Source organism: Malaclemys terrapin, chromosome 5, assembly GCF_027887155.1.
Source record: "Malaclemys terrapin pileata isolate rMalTer1 chromosome 5, rMalTer1.hap1, whole genome shotgun sequence".
NCBI lineage: Eukaryota > Metazoa > Chordata > Testudines > Emydidae > Malaclemys > Malaclemys terrapin.
The window spans coordinates 107,162,069-107,186,042 of NC_071509.1; the positions used below are offsets into that span (position 1 = coordinate 107,162,069).

The window sequence follows — 23,974 nt, forward strand, 5'->3', positions numbered from 1 at the left end:
GGCTGTCTGGGATGGGTTGTGGAGAGACATACAGGAGATGTGTCTGTTCATTCTCCTGGGCAAACTACAGCACCTTTCTGTACAGCTTCTGAAAGAATTGAAATCTGCCCTCCCTTGGTGAAGGGCACTGTTGCTCTTAAATCTGCCCTTCTCTTCTGGGTGAGTTTCTCCAGTGGTGCAGGGGAATGCAAATTATATCTGTGAGATGGTAAGGACGAATTGAGCCCATTAACTTTTAGAAAAACACCAGGAAAGGTTGGATCTCTTTTACTGTTTAATTTTTTTTAAATAATCTCTGTTTTTATACATAATCATCACATCAGAAAAATTAGGAAAAAATAAATGAGTAAATTATTTGAGCAAAAACACTCTACCCATACTAGTCAGAAAACTTGGCAGGGAGGGCAAACTTTCCTTTCTCTCATCCACGTTTCCATTAGAAATCCTTCCTTCTCCTCTGAGCCAGGAAAAGTCCTGCAAAAATGGCTGCTGCTCTGTTGACTCCCTCCTTCAACAGGAGCCACTCTGCCATTGCCTAGATCTCCAATTGCTACTCAATAGAAGCTTCATGTAGGACTAATGAGAAGGGGGGTCATCTCATAGGTAATCTGATTATGACTTCCACATGGAAATCTGAGCATAGAGCGGAGAGAAGCTTGCTGTGGAGAGCACCTTCTCCCATGATCCAGTCCCTCACACCCCAGAAATTCCTAGAGCTCCTGAATAGGAGTGTCTGTGAAGGGCCAGGGAGGGAATGGGAAGTCTTTTCTTCCATGTGAAAAGGAGGAAGTCTCACCCAGATGACCTCTCTGCATGTGAATCTTCAGAAGATGATCTGGGCAAAAGTGTTTATTTTGCAGCACATGAAAAGAATTATGTCCATGTAGTTGTTAGGCTTTCTTTAGCAGCGGGAAACAGCAGCATCAGACTACAACTGAGTCAATGCAAAATATGTTAATGCAATATTATGATTAACAATTTGAATGCAAAGAAATATCAATATTGAAAGTTATAATTATTTCTGCAAGTGTAACTCCCTATTGCACATGGATTTATTGTGTATGACTGTAATGGCATTATAATTAATGTCTGACTGTATGGCCTGGTGCCATAAAGCACTTCTGTGCATGCCTAACTTTAAGATGATGGATAATCCCATTGACTTCAGCTTGTCAATTGGAAATACTATAAGTCCTTTTATATTGCACCTTTCTGCCTCGGTAGTGATGAATCTCACCCCTCTATAACACTGCATTAACAAGATCATTTTTTGCACTGAATTCCACTTTTTCTTTAAAAGGAAAGGAAACATATGTAAAACTGTATCTGCTCCAGTAATAAGCTTTATGAATTTTTGTGGTTTTGAATATACATGATACAGAATGTGACCAAAAGCGGGGATTTGTGGAGATAATATATTCAGAAAACTCCAGTTCATTCTAAGTAAACCAGCACTATTCTACTTTCTGTGATCATTGCAGCAATGTCTTTGGGAAAACATAGTTGCCTCCCAGACAAATGTCGCCACAAGCACATCACTTTTCTACTGCGCTTTGCCTCTATCTTTTCCTTTCAGAACCCTACGCACAGGTGAATCAGACAGAGTTGATTTGCTTTTGATGCAATAGTTACATATGGGATGTTCCAAATACCACTGGAATTTTAAACAATATAATATATGTAAAATGATGCCATAGCCGTGAATTACAAGGTACAACCAGTTCTTCCAAGTGGAGTTGCAGGCAAAGAAAACTGATCCAGGGATGATGAAATAAGAACTGTCATAGTAGTAAGAAGAAAAACTGCTCATGTGAATGATTGGAAATGGCAAAATCAAATAAACCGGACTGTCATAATGATAATCTCACACAAAGCTGAGTGTCTGCTGAAATCCAGCTGTTGTAACATATTACATACACATGCAAATATAAGAATGATGGACCCCTCCTTAGTGTGAAGATTGCAAGGTAAAGACTTAGCCAAAAGACTACAACCCAAGGTAAAGTCATTTCCTAAAATATATATTGAAAAGGTTCATAGGTCATATGCAGACTCCAATCTCAGACTTCAAGAGTCAAATCTTACAATCTGCTAAGATTTTGTATGGCTTTTCTTATTTCTAAAAGAGAAAAGCAACAGTTTTAAGAAGTACTCTTTTTTTATGCTGAAACTTGAAAATTTGTGGCATAGTCATCTATTTTATTTACTTATTTAGATGTACAAAAAAAGTAAAAAGGCACTTATCCTAGGCACTTCATGCTTTCAACACTAGTTTAAAACATAAGTCAAGCAACAAAGATAAATTCAGATGTCAGTCCTCACTATATGAGAAAGATAAACCAATCAAACATATCTGTTGGGAGAGAGTCAAGATGGCCTTTGTAAAGGGAAATCATGCCTCACCAATCTATTAGAATTCTCTGAGAGTGTCAACAAGCATGTGGACAAGGGTGATCCAGTGGCTGTAATATATGAGCACTTTCAGAAAGCCTTGGATAAGGTCCCTCACCAAAGGCTCTTAAGCAAAGTAAGCAGTCATGGAATAAGAAGGAAGGTGCTCTCATGGATCAATTACTGGTTAAAAAATAGGAAACAAAGGGTAGGACTAAATGGTCATTTTTCACAGAGGACAGAAGTAAATGGTGGAGTCCCCTCATGGATCTGTATTGGGACTTGTGCTATTCAATATATTCGTCTGAACTTCTGACAACGTGGCAACCCTTCAGCACAACTCCTTTCACAAAAGAACAATTTTATATCTAGTGGGGTTGTAGCGGGGTGGTCACCCCACTCCGCCCTGAAGAGGGCAGTTGTGGGGAAAAGCTAAGCTGATTGGGGGAAGCAGCCACAGCTGGGGCCATACCCCAATCAGGCCACAGCTGGCCCTATAAGAGGGCTGAGGGCCAAAACCTAGGACACACATTCTCTCTCTAGCTTTCAGAGAGGGAAGGACCTGGCTGCCTGGGAAGCTGAGGAGGGTACCTAGGGTGGAGCAGTGCTGGGGAAGGGCAGAGGGAGCTGGGGAGCTCCAGCTTAGCAAAGCTGCAGGCCAAGCTAAAGGCCCACAAGAGGGTACTAGGGTTGCAGGGGGGCAGCCCAGATATAGTTAGAGGCAGCTGGTCCAACCCCCCTTGCCAATGATGAATGGTTTATAGACTGAAGTCTGCCCCAGGAAGCAGGGACTAGACGATGACTGAGAGTAGCCACTGAGGCAAGGTGGGGATAGGGGGTTGGGGGTTCCCTGGGGAGGGGAGACTCAGAGAGAGGGTGTACTGTGGTGGGCAGAACCCCTGAGCAAAGAGCACCGGGGTCTGGGAGGGACATGGGGGCTAGCGGCAGGTGAGCACAGGGCTGCAGAGGGCACTCCAGGCTGGAAAGAGCGAATTCCTGAGATGACCAGCAGGAGGCACTGCGCCAGTAAGTCTTTGCCCTGCCACAAGTGGTGGAGAATGTGGGCTCATGTAGTCCTCCCCGATACAAGGGGCAGGGCAAGGACTGTGAGACTGTTGCCCAGATCCGAGAATGGAGGACTTGAAGGTGGAGAAAATGGACTACTATTGGAGAGCCTGTGTAGCCTGTCTCGCTGAGTAGCAAGCGGGACTGCTTCAGCTGTTGCGGAGGAGGGCACATGGACCTCATCAAGGGTCAGGCACCTGGGACTGGAGGCCACTGCTAGGCCTAAAAAGTGTTTTGCCTGTGGGCGACCGGGACACAAGAGGGAGTGTCCCTAGTGGGATGGAGCAAGGAGGCCCCACCCAAAAAACACCCCCTGTGAGGTCAACAGGGGGGGTCCTGAACATGTTGGGCCTGTAAGGAGCCTGGGCACATAAGGAGAAGTGCCCTCAGGGGACTTGCAGGGCTGAGGCTAGCCCTGAAGGAAGGGCTAAGCCTGCAACAAACTGTGGGAGGGCTGTGGCAAAGGGAAAGCATAGGAGGTGCTTCCACTGCCACACCAAGGGGCATTTAAAAAGGCACTGCCTCCAGAGAAGGAGGGAGAGGCTGGAAGATCGGGCTGGGTCTCAAACTGCCCCAAAGAAGGGGGTGGTAAGGACCAAGGCCCCAGAAGGGAGAGGATCTAGGGCAGAGGGGCCCCATATCAAAAGGGGAATCCACACGAGGGCAATACAGGCCATGGTTGAGACCCAGACAGGGAGGGAAACCCACATGGGAGCTGAGCAGGCTACAGTGGGCACCCAAACCCTTCAGGAGGGAGGCTGGTTGCTCCTCACGTTGGAGAAGCTGTGGCAGGAAAGGGATGTCCTGCTGGCCCAGCTCAGGGAGAAACTGGGCAGGTAGAAACCTCTCCCGTGGGAGATCTTAAGGGGGAGGATATGTAGCGAGGTGGTCACCCCGCTCTGGCCCTAAAGGGGTTAAAAGCAGCCCTGCAGAGGGCTGTGGTGGGGGGAAAGCTAGGCTGATTGGGGGAAGCAGCCACAGCTGGGGCCATACCCCAGTCAGGCCACAGCTAGCCCTATAAGAGGGCTGAGGGCTAGAGACTAGGACATACATTCTCTCTCGCTAGCTTTCAGAGAGAGAAGGACCTGGCTGCCTGGGAAGCTGAGGAGAGTCTCTAGGATGGAGCAGGGCTGGGGAAGGGCAGAGGGAGCTGGGGAGTTCTAGCCTAGCAAAGCTGCAGGCCAAGCTAAGGGCCCACAAGAGGCTACTAGGGCTGCAGAGGGGCAGCCCAGATATAGGCAGAGGCAGCTGGTCCAACCCCCCCCCCCCCCCTTGCTGGTGATGAGTGGTTTATAGACTACAGTCTGCCCAGAAAGCAGGGGTTAGACAATGACTGAGAGTAGCCATTGAGGCAAGGTGGGGATAGGGGGTTGGGGGTTCCCTGGGGAGGGGAGACCCAGAGAGAGGGGGTACTGTGGTGGGCAGAATCCCTGAGCAAAGGGCACCAGGGTCTGGGAGGGACATGGGGGTGGGGGATCCAACAGCAGATGAGCCACTGGCCTGCAGAGGGAGCTCCAGGCTGGAAAGAGCTAATTCCTGAGGAAAACCAGCAGGGGGTTCTGTGCTAGTGAGTCTTTGCCCCACCACAGGGATGATTGACTAAACAAGCCCTGATTACAGAATGGGCCCCACCTGAAAGAAATTAGGTGATTCCAGGTTTAACTACTGAATGGGCTAGGGTGACTAGATGTCCTGATTCTATAGAGACAGTTCTGATTTTTTTGGGTGTTTTTCTTCTATAGGCTCCTATTCCCACCCCTGTCCCAGTTTTTCACATTTGCTGTCTGGTCACCCTAGAATGGGCCCAGTTGAGGAAGGGCTAGAGGAAAGAGAATGCAGGGAGTCAAAAGATGCCTTCAGGGTCTTGAGTGAGCAGGGAGGCACCCTAAATAACCAGAGAACAGATTGGGAGACTTAGAAGGGAAGTAAAGAGATGAGGAAGGAAATAGTGCAGGGAAAACTGCAATGTGGGTAGAGGATTTGACTTAGCTGTGGAGTACAGGCCCTGGGCTGTAACCCAGAATTGAGGTTGGGACTGGATTCCCCTACCAGCTCCAAGGAAGTGGTGTACAAAGGTAGCTGAACCCAGCCAGGGGGGCTGCAGGCTGAATGTGATCTTGCTGAAGAAGAGCTGTGGAGAAGGTGGAAGCTTTTTATTTCTGTTAAGATAGTTTTGAACTTTAGCCCATTCTTTCCAGGGTCATCTATCCAAACTAAAGACTGTACCCTGGCTGGAGGAATGAGTTATCTGAAAGAAACAACCACAGTCTTGAAGTGACTGTTGACAAGGGCTGCTACCCACAAGGACACTGTGATGTCACATCTGGCCATGAGGAAGTGCATAGTAGTGAGTATACTGTTAGTGTTTTTCCTTACATTACTTTAACTGCAGCATGTCTGAAACAACTATATTTTTGTAGTTTTCCTTGTCCACTCTCTTCCTACACCTCATGGCAAGCACTGTATCTCAGCCCTAGTCTACATCCAGCTTCTTCTTCCTTCAAAGGCAGTCTCACTAATAATAGCACCTTTGGCAAACAGTAAATGACTGACTGTCCTTGGCCACTTTCATATTGCGTGAGTACGTGTGCTGCCAGACCCCTATCTACAGAAGGGATTCTTTCCACAGCAAATGAACATGAAGTGATTTACTTTGTCCATATTGGATACAAGGTTAAGGGAGTGGGGGGAATCACTCCAGGTTGCACTTGCTTCTGAGATCTTTACTTCCATATTCCATAAATACTTTGGAAGAAATTTCATACAAAATGAAATCAAAGATTGCCTACTTGAAACTTCTTTTTTGGTTGGGATAAGTGTTGCTGGTAAGTCATAGAAATAATTGTGCTGCTAAGATTTGAATTTACTTAGCTCCTGGCCTTGCCCAAACTTGGTGGTGGTTTGGTTTTTTTTTTTTTTTTTTTTATTTTATTTTTTTAATTCTACATAGATTGTGCTGCCTTGGAACAATAAATAAACTCCAAACTAGAAAAGGCACATTCCGTGCTGGCTTCCTTTCTCCTTTACTTTCACTGAGCAGTACTTTTATTCCATGAGTTGTCCCCCTGATTTCAGTGGGAAACTTTACTAATAAGATACTAAAAGTGAGTGCTGTAGCAGAATTGATTCCTTGTTGCCACATTTTCAAGAGCTCAGTTCCCATTTAGGTGCTTTCATGGCCAGACTTTCAAAAGTGTTCCATACCTGCCAGCTCCCACCATTCTAGCCTTTTGAAAATCTGATGCTAGGTGTTTGTCAGTGCCCTCATTATGTTCTTCAAAGGCAGAAGGAAAGTGGGATCTTTTAGGGTAGAGTAGTTTTGAGACATTGTAGCTCAGAATAATAGAACAGACTTGATGCTGCAATTCAACTAATTAAAATGATTGTAGTCACTTGCTGAACTACATTTCCCAGGATTATTTCAACCTAAGATCAGAACTCTTCCTCTTTCCAGAGCTTGGCATTTATACCTAGGAAGTCTTGCTAGAGGGTCTTAAACAGCATAGTGTGGAGACCATCCAACTAGGTACACATGTATGTCTAAATGACTGTTTCATTAGCCCTGATTTAGCTACTCCCTCCAAAAACTGTGGTATTTAATTTTTCCTGTAATTATATGCTTTCTTAAATACTCCTTTTTCACCAGCTTGCTACCTGTCTGAGGTCATGACCTGCATAGTTTAGGATTGCTTGTGTGTTTGTCACTCTCAAGATGCTAAGTATCAAGATGCTGGACAGCAAAAAGAAGTAGGGGTGGGGGGGGTGGGGGGGTGAAGCAGAACATTTCCATGCAGACATCTATTCGTTTGTATACATGCATGTGCCTATTCCATACAAGCACAGGAACCTGACTCATTTGCTCACTGGCATAGCAAGCCATGATTCCCCAAATAAGAAAATCAACCCAAATAAAGGATCATATCACCCCAGTCTAATTCACAAAATAGAAGACTAGATAATTGTGCAGCTGGGGCTGTGTCCAACTGCTGCAGAGCATGTATCTTCCCTAGCCATGAGTAAAACAACCATCACTATAGTACTTTATATAGGTGCTGACACCATTATTTAAAAAAAAAATAAAAAAATTGTTCATTGCTGTATAGAAAATGAGCCCTATGGGATGTATTTATGGAATGGGACACATTTTTGACGTTTGCCCCATTGTCCTCTATTGGGGGCAGGCCTTCAAGGATGTTCCAGCATTTTATTTTGTAAAATATATGGGCTCTTCCTGATCACCATCAGAGGGATGCCCCACAGGCGAGGGCTCTCTGCTCCAGAGGGAAGTGTAACTTGTGCAGTAAGTGGTGGGCTTGTTCTTCCCCTCGCCCCCCCCCCCCCCCCCAAGCTCTGTCAGTCATATTTCTTGTGTGGATTGGTGTATTCTTGAAGGGTTGCACAGAGCCTCTGATCTAGCTCACATTATTGGGGCTTTATAGATTAGGGATAGGACCTCAAAGCAAATCCTGCACTGGAGAGACACTGCAGTGCAATGAACATGGCATAATAAGCTGTTGCCAAGGTGATGCTGTCAGGAGTTTGGCCAGCATGCTGGACCAGTTGAAGCTTCATCTTGATTGGGCTGATTGAGGCAGTAGAGTGGAAAGTAAAGGCATGTATTGCTGCAGCCAGGGCTTCATCTGGGTTGGGCAGGGGGATTGTTTCCTGCTTCTGTTGTTCATACCTGGAAGTATAAAATAAAACTTACTTTACTGATTATTTTCCCCTCAATTTAACATACACTTGATAACTTGTTGTAGGGGGTTAGGACAACTCACCTTGATGGTGTCCCTTCTTGGCATGCAAATATTTTATTTATGAAAGTGGCTACTATTGTTACTTACGTTCTAGGAAGGACTAATAGACAGGCAGTAGATACTGAAGAGGTTCAGCCAATATTTCAAAGCCAGTAAATAAATTACCTATCTGCTTTAGAAGTAGGTTTTAATTTCCTGTTTGAGTGCTAGCTAACAGATCTTTTAGGGCCAAACCTTGGCATTTGCACAAAGTCTTATGTAGTGTCTGGATTTGCATGTAACTGACCAATTTGCCATGCAAATAAATCTGCCTACAAATCTTGAAGCCTTTAAGGAGGTCTGTTAAACATTTGGCCCGGAGAGTCATACAAGAAAGGTAGAAATGTAAAAGCTGTTTGCTTCTTTGATGTCCATGTCCAGCATAGGTACATGTCTTTATGATGACACTTAAGGGACTGAGTGAATCTGCTTTAAATGGCAAAATCTGTTGGAAAGAGGGATGGTGTCCCTAACCTCTGTTTGCCTGAAGCTGGGAATGGATCACGTGGTGATTCCCTATTCTCTTCATTCCCTCTGAAGTACCTGGCATTGGCCACTGTTGGAAGACAGGGTACTGGGCTAGATGGATCTTTGGTCTGACCCAGTATGGCCATTCTTAGGTTGAATACGTTTCATAAAGATGTGTTCAGCTATTGAGGCTCTGATCACGTTTCTTCTGGGATAATATTTTCATGGACTCTCATTGTGCCTGACTCTGGCCGCAAGGGTTTCACTACATAGTTTACCTCCTTCAGCTGCTTGACCTTAAAGGGCCCACCCCAGGCAGCCTGTAGTTTGCGTTTTCTCATGAGAATGAGAACAATCACCTGGTCCCCGGTAGCATAGGAGTGGGCACATTCTGAGCGGTTGTATCAGACCTTTTGCTTCCCTTGGGTCCTGGCTAAATTCTCCCCAGCCAAGTCCATGAGCCCAGCGAGCTTTTCCTGGAAAGTCAGTACATATTCCACCTCTGATTTTCCATCAGGGGAGGCCCCATTCACCCACTTGCAGGTGTATTTTTCCCCCCCCCATCAGCATGACCAGTTCCAGATAGGTCATCCTCTTGGGTCTTCTGCACACTCTGGAACCTTTTCCTGTACACCTCAGGGGTCAGCTCAAACTTGCGCAGCGGGGCTTGTTTGAACACTTCATAGTCCCCTGCTTCCATCTCATCCATCTGGCTAAACATCTCTATGGCTTTGGGACCCAGTAAGGGGGTGAGATGCTAAAGCCTGTCTGCAAGGTCAACCTGGTGCACATTGCAGGCCTTCTCAAAGGCAGCAAAGAAGGCATGTGTATCATCCCCTTCCTTAAACTGAGGCAGCACTTTGATATCTGAGTTCCCTGTGGGCTTAGCCACTCTGGGCCCACAGTTGGGGTCTCTCTGCTTCTCTGCTCTGCCATCACTAGTTGCTTCTGTCTCTCATGGTCCTCCCATTCCTTCTCCTGGTCCTCCAGCTCTTTCAGTTTCCGTCCCATTTCCAACTCCAACTGTCTCAGCTCCACCAATGGGAAACTTGGTTGGGAAGATTCCCTGCTGATTGGGTTGGTGGATCCTGGGGCTGCCAGGCTGCTTTCGGCCCCTCCCGCATTCCTGGCTGGGTCAGTGGCTGGGAGGAACCCTGGCACAGCCTGGCTGCTCCCAGCTTCTCTCATGGCCCCAGCTGGCTCAGGAACCAGCTCCTTAGAGCAATCATTCTCTTCCAACTGGGCAATCAGCAGTGTCTTGGTGAATTTTCCAATGCGCAGCCCCCCCCCCCCATCTCTGCACAGCTCTACAATATCCTTCTTAAGGAGATGGTTATAGGCCATCTTCATGCTGTTCCCAAGGGGTCCCAGACTCACAGGCCTGTGTGCACTCAGCTTCCCACGATCCCTGGGAGGAACCCCTTCAGTGCAACAGCGCTTCTCAAGGGTCCACTTTCTTTTGGGGGTTAAGCCATAAGCACCTCAGTCTCATGGAACCGCACCTCTCAGAGCCTCCAGCATGCCCATCTCTCGCTAACCCCCCTTTATTTTACTGCTCCCCAGTCACTGCAGGATGCTCTGTCCACAGCGTGCAGTTTGATCCCACCGCTACCACCAGTTGTCACAGTCACTGGGCGATGCTCTGAAACTACTCCATACGAAGCCAGTCAGGACTCTGGGGGAGCATGCCTCCTCTCTTTGAGCATACGGTCTCCAGGGCAAGAAGCTTACACAGCTTTTCCCTTACTGGGTCTGATCTTGGCGTATTCAGCATTCCCTCTTCACACTGTGCGTTTCCCACAGCGAGTCTGCACATGCAGGGCTTCCCCAGGAACCCCAACTCCGCAGGCAATTTAAAACCGCCCGGGGCCCCCACTCACCACCAGTAGTGCAGTGGAGCTGAGCGGCTTCCTGCCTGCTCACCCCTGTGGCCCCTGGGTTGGGTGGGTCTGTATCTATGCACACTACTCCTGCCCCAAGCGCCCCTGCTGCCAATAGGAAGCTGTGGGGGCAGTGCCTGGGGATAGCAGTGTGTGGAGGCCCCCTGGCCTGCCCTGCCTAGGAGCCCCAGGTAAGTGCCGCACCCTCCACCCCCTTCCAGAGCCTGCACCCCTCACCCTCTCCTGCACTCCCACCTCCTGGCCCAGCCTGGAGCCTGCACCCAAACTCCATCCCCAAGCCTGCACCCCCCCTTCCCACACACCACCTCCTACACCCAAACTCCAGCCCAGAGACTGTTCCCCTCACCCTCTCCTGCAACCTCATCTTAATTGGCTCTTATTAGCATTCTCAGAATAAAACACTATAAATTTACTTTTACATTAATCACACAGTAATTCAAAACCAGGAACTTTCACTGTCTGTCCAAACCATTCTAATTTCTCTGGAGTAGGATCATCTTTCATCAGTCTTAGATACTATGATGAGGGTCAGGTTATTAATTATATTGATATTTTGTGTGTGTATAGAGAGAGAAACAAGAGTGTGCTAAGTAATTTTTAGACCAGTCGGAAGACATTGGCATAGTTCTGCCCTGAGGATCTATGGAGAAAGGAAGTTGCAAGTGTGATGTGCTTACACCTCTGCAGTGATGCCTAACTCCCTTCTACCAAGCTGCATGGTTCCCTCTGGAGTTGGCCTAATAGCAGGCTCGGAACTGCTACGCAACACTTGGGTTTGATTTTTGGCCTCCGTTTCCCAAACCTTGTGTAGGCAGCCAGTTGGGAGTACTGCAGAGGTTTTATGCACAGCAGCAGTTTCTTGAGTCATTCAGGACCAATCTTACAATTTCTGGGGCCCAAAGCAGACAGAAGGAGAAACTGAACTGTGAATAGCCTCCCCTTTCAGTCTAGCTGCTAGAGATGTCTGATTCTGCTGTCAGAAAAGGAAATTGGGCCATGAATTGCTGAAGCTAACCAAAAGCAACAGCTTGTTTTACTTGAGCAGTGACACCGTACTAGCTTAAGCCCAACAGTGAGATCTCTGATAGCTTATGGAGACATACTGAAGAGTTCAAAAAGAATTGGTATCCAGTCCTCCTTGACCAATAGGATGCAGGTTGTGGTGCACAACACTGATGGGGATATAAAGAAGAGGAGGGCGGGGGGGGGGGGAATAATCAAATCACTGACTGGGACACAAACTTGTTTCCATTTATTTGGCGGTTTTCCAGTAGGACAAACTTACACATCAGTGTCATATCAAAACATCAGTATCAAAATATCATAGTGCTTGTTAGAAGGAGGTGACTTTTTTTTCAAGACCTGAAAGATATTTATGGACATTACCATCCTATAAATAAAATTTGCAGGATTTGGAATTGCCCTGCACAATTGAAGTAATCCCAGAAAAAGGGTACACATTATATGGATATGCAGTCTCCTACTCCCTATGTAGAAAAGGAAAATAACAAAGAAGGAGATAACAATTTTGGCATTGAAATGCTTCCAGACTGCGAATAGTTTTCCATAATTGTCAGGCACAGTGACCAAAATGTGGTGTTATATGACCAAGTTTAATGATCAAGTAAATTTAGTGGCCAAACATAATGATTTAATGGCACAGATATCAACATCACAAAACCATCCTTAAAATGGAGTGAATTGTTGAGACTGCAAACAAAATGGACAACTAAACAAATATTTATGGACACCCACTCACCCTTAAAGAATGAGGATTCCTGTAGACAGCGTTGAGGCACATTAGGGGACATATATATCTATACAGTGATGGTTATACACATGATGGGCTTCTATATGATGCTATCGGAAGTGGTGGTTTATGCAATGTATGAAACAATGCATATGAATTTTAAACTGGTTCCAGCTGCTGACCGCATGGTGCTATCTCTAAGAGCTAAATTGGGCTTCCCTGCTTTTCTTTCACAAACAGATTAACTGAAGACAGTGAGTCACTAATATGAGTAAGGTGAGCAGGAATTAGGCTCTGATTCAACAAAGCATTTACAGACCTGCTTGAGTGCTTTTCTCAATCAGAGAGAGCTATAGCCTAACGCACCCTATTGTGAAATATGCTGAGGTTCCTAAAGTCTCATTGTCTTTGGTTGGAGATGAGAATGCTCTAAATCTAACAGGAGATGCTCAGTACCTTACAGGTTTGGGCACATAACCTCTCTGTGTCTCACTGGTAAAGTAGGGACTAAATACTTACCTATTGTACTTTGCAAAGGTGTTGTGAATCTAAACTGAACTGACATTGGCTAAACACTTTGAAATCTTCAGATGAAAGGTGGCTATGTAGTGCGAACCTACATATTAATCATAATTGATGCATAAAATCACATTAACCATACTTAATTATTTATCTAACTGTAATTATATTGGATTGTTATAATTATATAAATATTATGTTGCAGTAAATTAACTATAACATAGCATTATATTTGTCTTACTCTCTAGCCTAAATAAATATTAACATAAATTCTGCGCCTGTGCCCACACAGTCAGTTGGAAGATTATGGGCATAAAATTAGACATAGTAACAGACTAGCATGTATATAAGATTATAACATTAAACTATTAATGCATGAGCCAATCCCAAGTGTTCAAAAATCATGAGTCAAATAAAAAGACAATCATGAGCTTTTAAAAAGCTCATAAATATTGGGTTCTTTTCATTTGCTGCCTGGAGTTTAAGCTTTTATGATGTTACATTTTCAATCTCTCCTCTGCAAACATGGGGACTAACAATCTATTTAAAAAACAGAATTAAGCATCTCCCATAATCACATGACTTCTGGAGCTGGGGCTTTAAGATAGCACCCCTTCCCAGTAACATGTTAGCAGCCAGCAATGCTGTATTTCATGCTATGACTAAGGCTATGATTTAGTCACGGGTATTTTTGGTAAAAGTCATGGACAGGTCACAGGCAATAAACAAAAATTCAGGGCCCGTGATGTATAGTATAAATACCCCTAAATAAATTGGGGGGGGGGGGGGCATTGTTGCAGGGGACACTCTGGGAGGTCACTGCTGCAGAGGGAGCGGGGGGGGGGGGTGCTACTGGGCGACAGGCACTACTGGGGGGGGTTATGTTCTGGGGGGCTGGGCCCAGGGGCAGTAGCTGTCAGGGGCCACCGGGGCAGCTGCTGCTCTGGGCGACCCAAGGACTTGCTGCCAGCGGCTGCTGGAGGAGTGGCTGGGTGCAGAGCTGCTCCAACAGCAGCCCATGTGGCTGGCCCCAGAGCCAGCTGTTTGGGCAGCCCTGGGGTCGGCCACACTGGCTGCTGCAGAAGTCTCAGAGGTTGCGGAAAGTCACAGATCCATGACGGCGCCCTAGCTATGTAACCAATTATACACCATCCAATTTTATCTAATTATAATGTAATGGGAGCAGTCCAGCTATACTCTAACCAAGAGACCATCATTAACTGCAATTCACTTGCAGAACAGTCCCTTTATTTTGGGTGCTGGCCCTTTAACCAGGTGGGCGGTGGGACGGCGCGGCTAGAAGCGGAGGGCGGGAAGGCAGCAGCAGTACTTCTGTGTGGCCACACGATGTCGCCCTTATACAAACGCTCCCTTCTCCCCTTTCCAGATCTTTCTCGAACTCCTGTCGGCCGGAGCCGCCTCAGTCCGAGTCTGTCCGGAAAGTGCCGAAGGTCCGTCGGGGTCTCGCGCAGTCCCCGCCGGAAGGCGCAGCGCGCTTGCGCAGAGGAGAGTAACTGCCGGTTGGTGGCTGCTGCTCCGCAGTGGGGAGCGCGACGGGTAGGGACTGGGAGCTGGTGTCGGCCGCCGAGACCGCTGCAGCGACAGGCCCGCGGGGAGCGGAAGGCACTGGGCGCAGTTATGTCTGTGGTCGGCATCGACTTGGGCTTCCTCAACTGCTATGTCGCGGTGGCGCGGAGCGGCGGCATCGAGACCATCGCCAATGAGTACAGCGACCGCTGCACCCCGTGAGTACCGGGCCCCGTTCCCCGCCCGCTGTCCCTCCCGTGCGTACCGGGCCTCTCTCGCGGGTACCGGCGCCTTCCCCGTCAGTGCACAGCCCCCCCCCCCGAGGACAGGGCGCGTCAGCGTGGCCCCGGAGGGGACTCTGATAGTCGCTTTGAGAAGCCCCAGCGCGCAGATCCCCGTTCACTTCCCCTGCTGGACAGAGCTCCTCTTGCCCCCGGGCCTGGAACGGGTCGCTCTCAGCCCCCTGCGGCCCGCGGGAGCGGAGCCGAGGAGCGCGGGTAGTGGCAGCGGCCGGCGGGTGCGTGTGTCTGTGCCTGGGAGCTGCTGGAGCAGTGCGGTATCAGTGGCAGGTTTAGGTCCTGCTCATTCATCCGCTTCCCCTCCTCCTCCGCGCTCCTTTCCCTGCCTCCCACCTCTATGACAGATGATTTTGGGTGGGGGTTCTGTTCAAGTGATATTTCTTGGTTATCATCTCTGGTGCCCGGGAGGTGATAGGAACCCATTTTATAGCCTGCTGAAGGAGGCCTTTTCTGAGACCCAGTGGAATTTCTCTGCCCTCTGATAGATACTTCGGGATTTGGTCAGCGAAGATTTCTTTTAAACAGATGGGTTTATGCACAATTCACATTGCAGTGGTTTGCAGTGTTCAGAAGCTATTCCACTAAGAACAGATGATGGAATGAGTATGAGGGACTAGAGGAGATGGAAGAGGAGGTTGTCTGAAGGAGGATAAAAGAGAGTGATATGAGGAATCTTTCCTCTTCCCCCCCCCCCCCTTCTTCTTCTCTCCTTTCCACCCCCCAAAAAAATCTTTTTCCTACTTGTTCTGCTGCTTCCTCTCCTGGCTGTGAAATATCGAGGTTTCTAGCAAGGGGGGATGGACTATGTTCGTGATGATGGGACATGCAAGAGTAGGTGGAGATTTGCCTCCTCTGTTTCCATGGGGTATACCTAGGACTTTAAGTAAGCTTCAGCTGTGTGTAATGTTCTACTAGAAACCAGGAATTCATGTAAAAGGCTCATAAACTGTACTTCTTGAATAGTGCATGCTCATTTGTTTAAAAAAAAAAAAAAAAAAATTCCAGGCCCATAAAGAGCAACTAAAGTAAGCCTTGCTCCTTCCAGAGAAGTCTGTTTTGAGTATAGTATTTTACTGTTTCATCTCTTGGGAATAAATGTGTTTTAACTTCTCAATATTTATTTATATACAAAAAGGCTTTAGTCTATTTATTAAAAAAAAAAAAAAAAAAAAAAAAAAAGCCAAGCACTGATGTGGTTAATGTGTCTAAGATGTTAATGATGAAGACGCTTTGCTTTAAATACCACAATGTATTATCTGATAATACCGCCCTTTCCTTTGTTTCCAAAAATTTTTAGTAAGGAACTAGGTGGTTGTTGTTTTTTGTGAGCATCAACATTTTGAAACCTATTTTTAAACTTGTGCCAGAGACCATTCTTAATAGGCAACACTGTCTTGAGACTACTCCAAAGAATCCCCAAATATCAAGTATATTCAGGTCCATCTGTTTTAGAATACCACTTCTGCTTAACATCTGTTTTTGGAGTGCATTCTTTGCATATGCACTTCAGACATTTCAGTGTATTTAGTTAGCCTTTTAGTATATCAGATGGAATAATATACAAAATTTAGCTGTTTTCAAACTGACAAAAGCAAGTTGATGTAACTAGAGGAAACATACCATGTGCTTTGATACTTGGGTGCAGCAGGATGCTTTATAAAAATCATTAAACAGTTCCTCTTTTTGTCTAGGTGTTGAAGGACTTATGGTATTTATCTTGACTTTTCAAGTTGAGACTCAGCCCTAATACAATCTAATGAGGCTTTAGGAAGAGAATTCATTTTTGTTTGCTTTTTTTGAAGTAGTGTGAATTATTGTACTGGATAGAAATGTCAAACAAGCAATTTTTACTTTGCATAGGAGCACTAAGCCTTATCAAGCCAATACGGCTTTGTTTAGACTTTGGATTTAGAAAGGTGTACCTAATTTAGTAAGGCCCAGGTGAGCTCTAAGAACCTCTGTAAATGTCTAGGTCAATGGTCCCCAACGCGGTGCCCGCAGGCGCCATGGCATTTATGTGCGCCCGCTTACTGACAAGGGAGCGCTTCTGCCGGACAACCTGCCGCCGAGAAGTGTCACCGCCGAAATGCTGCTGCTTCTCGGTGGCATTTTGGCGGCGACACTTCTTGATGACGCCGGTTCTCAGTGGCATTTCGGCAGCTGGTCATCCGGTGCCCGCCACACTCTTCTGGGAACGTGAATATGCTATTGCAACAGCAAAGTTGGGGACCACCCGTCTAGGTTTTGCCTAGATCAGGATTTAAAGGCATGGAGTTAACAGGTTAGATAACACATGCAAACTAAATATGTTCTTTAGGTATGTCTGCTCATTCCCAACTAACTTGAGGTAGTTAACAGCATCATAAACTAGCCTGAACCTCCCCAAATATTTGTTCCAAGACACAGGTGTTTGTGGTCTACCCTAGGAATTGGCATGTGCTAACCCATGGTAAAGTCTTGTGGAAACAAGGCAGTCTAGACTTGTAGAATGTATTTAGTTAGCACATGCTAGCTAGCAATGCATTTTTGAATCCTGCTGCTTTAATTAGTAACTATTCTCAAATTTTTACTCTGTAACTGAGAGGAATCTTGATTGTTAGCATTCCTGCAGGGATCTTAATAAAGTTATTACTGAATCCTTAAAGTTTCAATATATGCACAACAGACACAGGGTTTGAAAAATGTGCTTGCCAGTAGCGAGATGGTTGTCATAGAATATTAGGGTTGGAGGAGACCTCAGGAGGCCATCTAGTCCAATCCCCTGCTCAAAGCAGGACCAACACTAAATCATCCCAGCCAGGGCTTTGTTAAGCCAGGCCTTAAAAATCTCTAAGGATGGAGATTCCACCACCTTCCTAAGTAACCCATTCCAGTGCCTCACCACACTCCTAGTGAAATAGTGTTTCCTAATACCCAACCTAGACCTCTCTCACTGCAACTTGAGACCATTGCTCCTTGTTCTGTCATCTGCCACCACTGAACAGTCAAGCTCCATCCTCTTTGAAACCCCCCTTCAGGTAGTTGAAGGCTGCTATCAAATCCCCCCTCATTCTTCTTTTCTGGAGACTAAACAATCCCAGTTCCCTCAGCCTCTCCTCATAAGTCATGTGCTCCAGACCCCTAATCATTTTTGTTGCCCTCCGCTGGACTCTTTCCAATTTTTCCACATCCTTCTTGTAGTGTGGGGACCAAAACTGGACACAGTATTCCAGATGAGGCCTCACCAATGTCGAATAAAGGGGAACGATCACGTTCCTCGATCTGCTGGCAATGCTCCTACTAATACAGCCCAATATGCTGTTGGCCTTCTTTGCAACAAGGGCACACTGCTGACTCATATCCAGCTTCTTGTTCACTGTAATCCCCAGGTCCTTTTCTGCAGAACTGCTGCTTAGCCAGTTGGTCCCCAGCCTGTAGCGGTACATGTAATTCTTCCTTCGTAAGTGCAGGACTTTGCACTTGTTGAACTTCATCAGGTTTCTTTTGGCCCAATCCTCCAATTTGTCTAGGTCACTCTGGACCCTATCCCTACTCTCCAGCACTACCATTTAATCATGAATATTTTTAGTAAAAGTCATGGACAGGTCATGGGGCTGTGATTTTTTGTTTTGTTTTTTGCCCCTGACCTGTCCATGACTTTTACTAAAAATACTCATGATTGAATCTTGGGGAGAGGGGCCTGCTGCCACTCCGTCCTCCGCTGAAAGAGGAGTCCTGGAGGGACCGCCACTGGGGGGAGGAAGGAAGTCCCGGGGGGCTTGCTGCCGCTGGGGGGGGGGGAACCCACCACCCCCAGGGGGCCGTCCAAGCAGCTGGCCAGTGTGGCTGTCCCCAGGGCTGCCTGAGTAGCTGGCTCCGGGGCCAGCTGCTTGGGCGGCCCTGGGGTTAGCCACACTGGCTGCTGCAGAAGTATGCCAGGAAGTGCATCTGCTGGGAACCCTCCAGCTCCCACCCCATTCCTTCTTGAAGTGTCTGCTATTTGCAGGCTAAGTTTTGCCAGGTTGAGTGGTCCCTGGTGGCTGCCAGCAGCTCTGTAACCCTTTTCTGTGCAAATTTTGCATTGCCCAGTGGTGCAGAATTCCCACAGGAGTACCATTATCATGTCGTTCCCTTCCCCCTCCCCCCCCCATTAATCTCCTCTTTTTCCAAACTAAACATATCCAGTTTATTCAGCCTTTGCTCATATGGCTTGCAATCCACCCCTTTGATTATCTTTGTTGGTTGCCTCTGGATCCTTTCCAGTTTTTCTACATCCTTTCTCTACATTGGTGACCAAAATTGGACACAATATTCCAGCTGAGGCCTAACCAGTGCCGAGTAGAGCAGTACTATCACATCCCGTGACTTGCATGCTATGCCTCTGTTAATGCAACCTAAAATTGCAATCTTCCCCCTTTTTATTTTTTTGGTAACAGCATTGCATTGGTGACTCATATTGAGGTTGTGACCCACCACAACTCCCAGATCCTTCTCAGCAGTACTGCTGTCAAGCCAGTTTTCCCCCATTTTGTATTTGTGCATTTGGGGTTTTCTTCCCTAAGTGTAGCACCTTACATTTGTCTTTGTTGAATTTCATTTTGTTGTCTATAACCCAGTTCTCCAGTCTATCAAAATCCCTCTGAATTTTAGTTGTATCCTCCAAAAGTATTGGCAACCCCCTCTCCTCAGCTTTGTCTCATTTGCAAATTTGATCAGTACGCTCTCTATACAGCGGGTCCCCGGTATACGTCAGGGTTGTGTTCTTGAAAAGGGCGACAGATACCGGGGACCTACTGGTACAGCAGTGGTGTAGGCAGGAGGAGATACTTGGGTGGGTGGGCAATGATGGGGGGGGGGAGGAGTAGGCATGATCTGGCCACCTGTCTTCCCCCCTCCAGCCAGCCTTGTCGGGGGCAGGGCGATAGATGCTCTGGCCAGGGGCTCCTGGAAAAATGGGGGGGCCCAGAAAAATATGCACCAGAACTGGACTCAGCATTTCAGTAGCAGTTGCACCAGAGCCAAATACAGAGGGAAAATAACCTCTCTACTCCTACTTGAGATTCCCCTGCTTATTCATCTCAGGATCACATTTGATTTTTGTGTGTATGTGTTTGTCTGTGTGTATATATCTGCCTTCGCTTCCCCTCTAAACCAGGTTATTTTTTAACTACCACGGCCACCTTCCTCAATTGGGATTGTGACTTTTTGAACTTATAGAAAGGATTATTTAATGATTTCCAATTATCATTCACATTTTTCTGATTAAATTCTGCCCCAGCTGATTTCTCATAATTGTTTTCAACTTTGTGAAATTGGTCCTATTAACGCACCATATCTATATTATTGGTATGGACTTAATTCTGCTTGCACAGTATGTATGTGATCAAGTCATGAACATTGTAACTAAGCTACCATTAACTTTAGTTCTTTGATCAGTTCCTCTTTGTCTGTTAGAACAAAGTCCAATAAAGATTTCCATTGAGTTGGCTGCAACACTTTTTGAGTTAGAAAATTCTCATCTCTAATGTCTAGAAATTCCAGTGATGTTGCTGGCCTGTTGGGTGACCTTGGGCAAACTCCATGCCTCAGTTTCCCTGCTTGCAAAATGGGGATACTGATATTTGCCTGCTTTGCAAAAGACTTTGAGATCTACTGATAAAAACACTATAAGAACTAGGTATTCTAATAAAATGCACATTAAAATATGTGCTGGAACAGATACTATATTTTATTACTGGTGCATGAGGCCTTTAGGTGTTGGGCATCAACTACCAGCACACTTACAATTGAAGGAAGGGAAATAATTTCGGGCAATAGAAAATGTTAATGTGACTTTTAAAGAATTCCACAAAGTAATTTAAGGAGCAATTGATGATTTTTTAAAAGTAGTGTATGGGTTTACTCTGGGGGGAAAAAGTGTACTTTTCCCCTGACATTTTCTGTCAAAGCTGAATATTTCTCTTTCTGTTGTTGTTTAGAGCTTGTATATCTCTAGGATCCAAAACCCGGGCCATAGGAAATGCAGCAAAAAGCCAGGTAAATCGATCTAATCATACTACTTTGCAGGAATTTAAGCGATCTTTAAATTACTCATCTCCTGTTGAGTTGTGGAAGTGTAAGGGTGAAGAAATCTGATACATTGTTTCATGTCTTAACTTAAAATATATGCTTAAAATTTCCTTGCTTTTGTTACCATTATTACTAAATCATTAGGCTGTACACCCCTCTGTTAAAACTAATTGAAATATTGCCTCTGGTTAATTCTTGATTTTTTTTTTTTTTTTTTTTTTTTTTTCTTTTTAGAGGAAAGACAGGGAGAAATGTAGGACTTGGTCTACTCACCAGTGAAGAATAAGAAACTTTCCTTAATGGGGGGAGAAGAATGGGTATAGGCTCAAGTCTTCAATTTCTGAAGAGTGTTAGCATTCATTAAGAAAAGCTTGTGGCCCTTATAGTTTGAAAATGAAAACAGAAGGAATGCGGTCTTTCTGAATTTATAGACACAAATGTCTGTGCCGCTGCTTGTAGCTTTCCCAGACAATATAGTGAAATTCAGACTTGCCAGTTTCACTACCTCTGTTCAGAACTCTGGACAGCAGTAAAACTTGTGATCTTTGTAACTTCACTTACTGCTGCTTGGGAAAACTAAGAACAGGAGCAAAGGCTGGGACTGGAGATAATCACTAGGAGGAATACCAAAAAAATGAGGATTGAATAGCAAAGACCCCTTGCAGCAGAATCTAGGGAGTGGAAATGATAACAGAGGATATCCCTTATCCTTTCCATGCTCATGCACCCTGGTCAGGAAGTTGTGGAGTAATAGGGAAAGAACTCCCCATGTCTCTTCCCAGAAGGTGGGTAGTTAAATTTCAGATACTCTTATACCTATTAACCAAAAGAATGGAGCCCTCAGGCATGTTCCGGGGCAGGTGGACCCTCATTTTCAGCAGCCATGCACAGCTCATCAGTACACAGCTACTGGACATTGCTGGAGATGGGGGCCTTTATGTTTCACATTGACTTCCAACTGTTAAGCTTAATTCTCAGGCTAGTAAATACAAGGTACACTTTCAAAGCCTGGAGTACAGTTGTAATTGGCTTAAAAATTCTGTATTCATTATAAAACAAAATGAACAAGTTCTTTTGCTGTATAATGGGTCAAAAAAGTCAGGCTTTAAAATCTGTGTTTTTAAATCACTATCCCGAAATATTGAGCGAGTAGATAAGTGGAAGGCTCATATTGAATTGGGATCTGAATTAAACATTTTTTGGGTACTTTAAGCCCTAAAAATTACTAGACATTTAATTCCAATATTTTAATAACATTGTTAAGATAGTTGTATGTAGTTAATCACTGTCCATATTGGGTATAATAGAAAGTTCCTTTTAAGATAAGGAAGGGGAAAACTAGTGAAATGAATACTGACTTACACTCAAACCCACTTTCTGTGTGTATTAATTGGTCTCATAAATAAAGTGACATGCTTAATAATAGTTGTATTCAGTGGGAAGTGAGGAAAAGGATAAATTGCTCAAAAGCTGGAAGTTCGTGTTCATAGCAGGCCATTAGTTCCTATTTTGAACTTTAAGCCACACTGAGATAAATAAAGCCATAATTTCTGTGTTTTCTGATATGCCTCTCATAGCAACACATTTATCTTCCACAGATTGTCACAAATGTAAAGAATACATTACATGGCTTCAAAAAAATGCATGGAAGAGCATTTGATGATCCCTACATACAAGGTGAAAGAGTCAAACTTCCCTATGAACTTCAAAAGATGCCAAATGGGAGTGTAGGTCTGAAGGTGAGTTTTGCTGTTTCCACGCATACCTACTGCTGTCATAATCTGCGTCATTATTTTGACAAGCAAATAGAGATTCTGCTTGGCTGTAATTTACTTCTCAAATGAAATTGCTTCACTGAGCTTTCTATTTTAATTTTCTTAAATTCTATAAAGGCTCTGGATATATTCATATCCATCCAACCTGGGGGAGGAAAGGAAGAGTTTTTCTTCGAGTGCTTGTTCATGTCAATTCCAATCAGGTGTGTGTGTGCGCGCATTTGCACGGCAGCTGTAAAATTTTTCCCCTAGCAGCATCCCCGTCAGGTTGGCCTGGGCACCCCCTGGAGTTGCGCATTCATGTTGCTCAAGATAGAACCCTGCTGACCCGCTACCCCCTCTTTTTACCACCTGTGACGGTTAGCTGGAACGTCGCATAGCTCTTGCCTTGGCAAGTGCCGTTAGCAGTGTCCGTTGTACAAAATTGTTTACTACTTAGTATAGTTTAGTGTTCAGGTTTCTTCTTTGGGCTCTCCCCGCCCTCCCCACCCCCATTGGTTCCCCAGTGCCGTGGCATGCCGCAGTCTCCTGGGTTTAAAACTTGCGAGGCCTGCGGTAAACACATGCCCAGAAGTGACCCGCACACTTTGTGCTGGCGGTGTCTAGGAGAGAGTCACCAGAAAGACCAGTGCAGGATCTGTTGCGGGTTTCACCCTAGAACTTTGAAAGACAGAGACCAGCGTCTCAAAGTTCTGCTGATGGAGGCCGCACTCTGGCCCCAGTCAAACCCTGGATCAGGCATCCCGCGCCTAGCACCTCCTCCTTGGTGCAGAGTGCCCTGGCACCATCGTCCCGGGATCTGGTGCCAAGGAAGGACTCCTCACGAGACTCTCAGCACCATCACGGCTTCTACTGCATGCAGCCAGCGGATAGGCACCAGTCGCAATCACCGGTGCCTCAGAAGAAAAAGAAGCTGGAGAGGGGCCTTTTGTAGTTGGCATTCTTGCTGCATTACGCAGATGAATACCAAATTATACTCAACATATTTGTAGTATTAAACAATGTTGTTAAAGGCTTTGGTTGCTTTTCCTCATCCTTATTGGGGTAGTACTCCAGTTCTGGTCCATTCAGCTTTCAGTTTAACATAAGAGAGATTTAAGGTCTGCTTCTTAACATGATCAGGGACTCCATGACTTGGTGTAAGGCAAGCTGGCATATGCAGTGCCATGGATTAATTGATGTCATGCTGTCCTTGCTTCGATACCAAAATACACTTCTATCCAAGCATCATAGCTACAGGACTAAGATAGGTTTTCTGGCAGGGGAGCTCTTCTGGTAATGAATTGGCATCTTTTTCCTGGAGTGCTTACTGTGCAGGGATACAAGCCATTTTGGATGAGAGTATAAAAGTGTAACTTGTTCACATCAGTGTGCTTTCTGTGAAAGTTCTTTGGTGAGTTGTGCCTGTAGTGTATGGCCTAGGGATGTAAATATC

At 45.7% G+C, this 23,974-nt stretch overlaps 1 protein-coding gene across 2 annotated transcripts in view; it reads left to right on the plus strand.

Annotated features, from left to right (window-relative positions):
• The first annotated feature begins 14,388 nt into the window (after nt 1-14,388).
• The window catches only part of HSPA4L (heat shock protein family A (Hsp70) member 4 like), a 60,760-nt gene continuing 51,174 nt past the window's right edge, over nt 14,389-23,974 (plus strand). The window contains exons 1-3 of one of the 2 annotated variants that reach the window (XM_054028996.1): nt 14,389-14,635; nt 20,674-20,731; nt 22,363-22,503. In XM_054028996.1, the coding sequence (XP_053884971.1) occupies nt 14,529-14,635; nt 20,674-20,731; nt 22,363-22,503 (306 nt within the window). In that variant the 5' untranslated portion in view covers nt 14,389-14,528. The remainder of the gene's footprint in view (nt 14,636-20,673; nt 20,732-22,362; nt 22,504-23,974) is intronic. The other variant, XM_054028997.1, reaches the window with a different exon arrangement.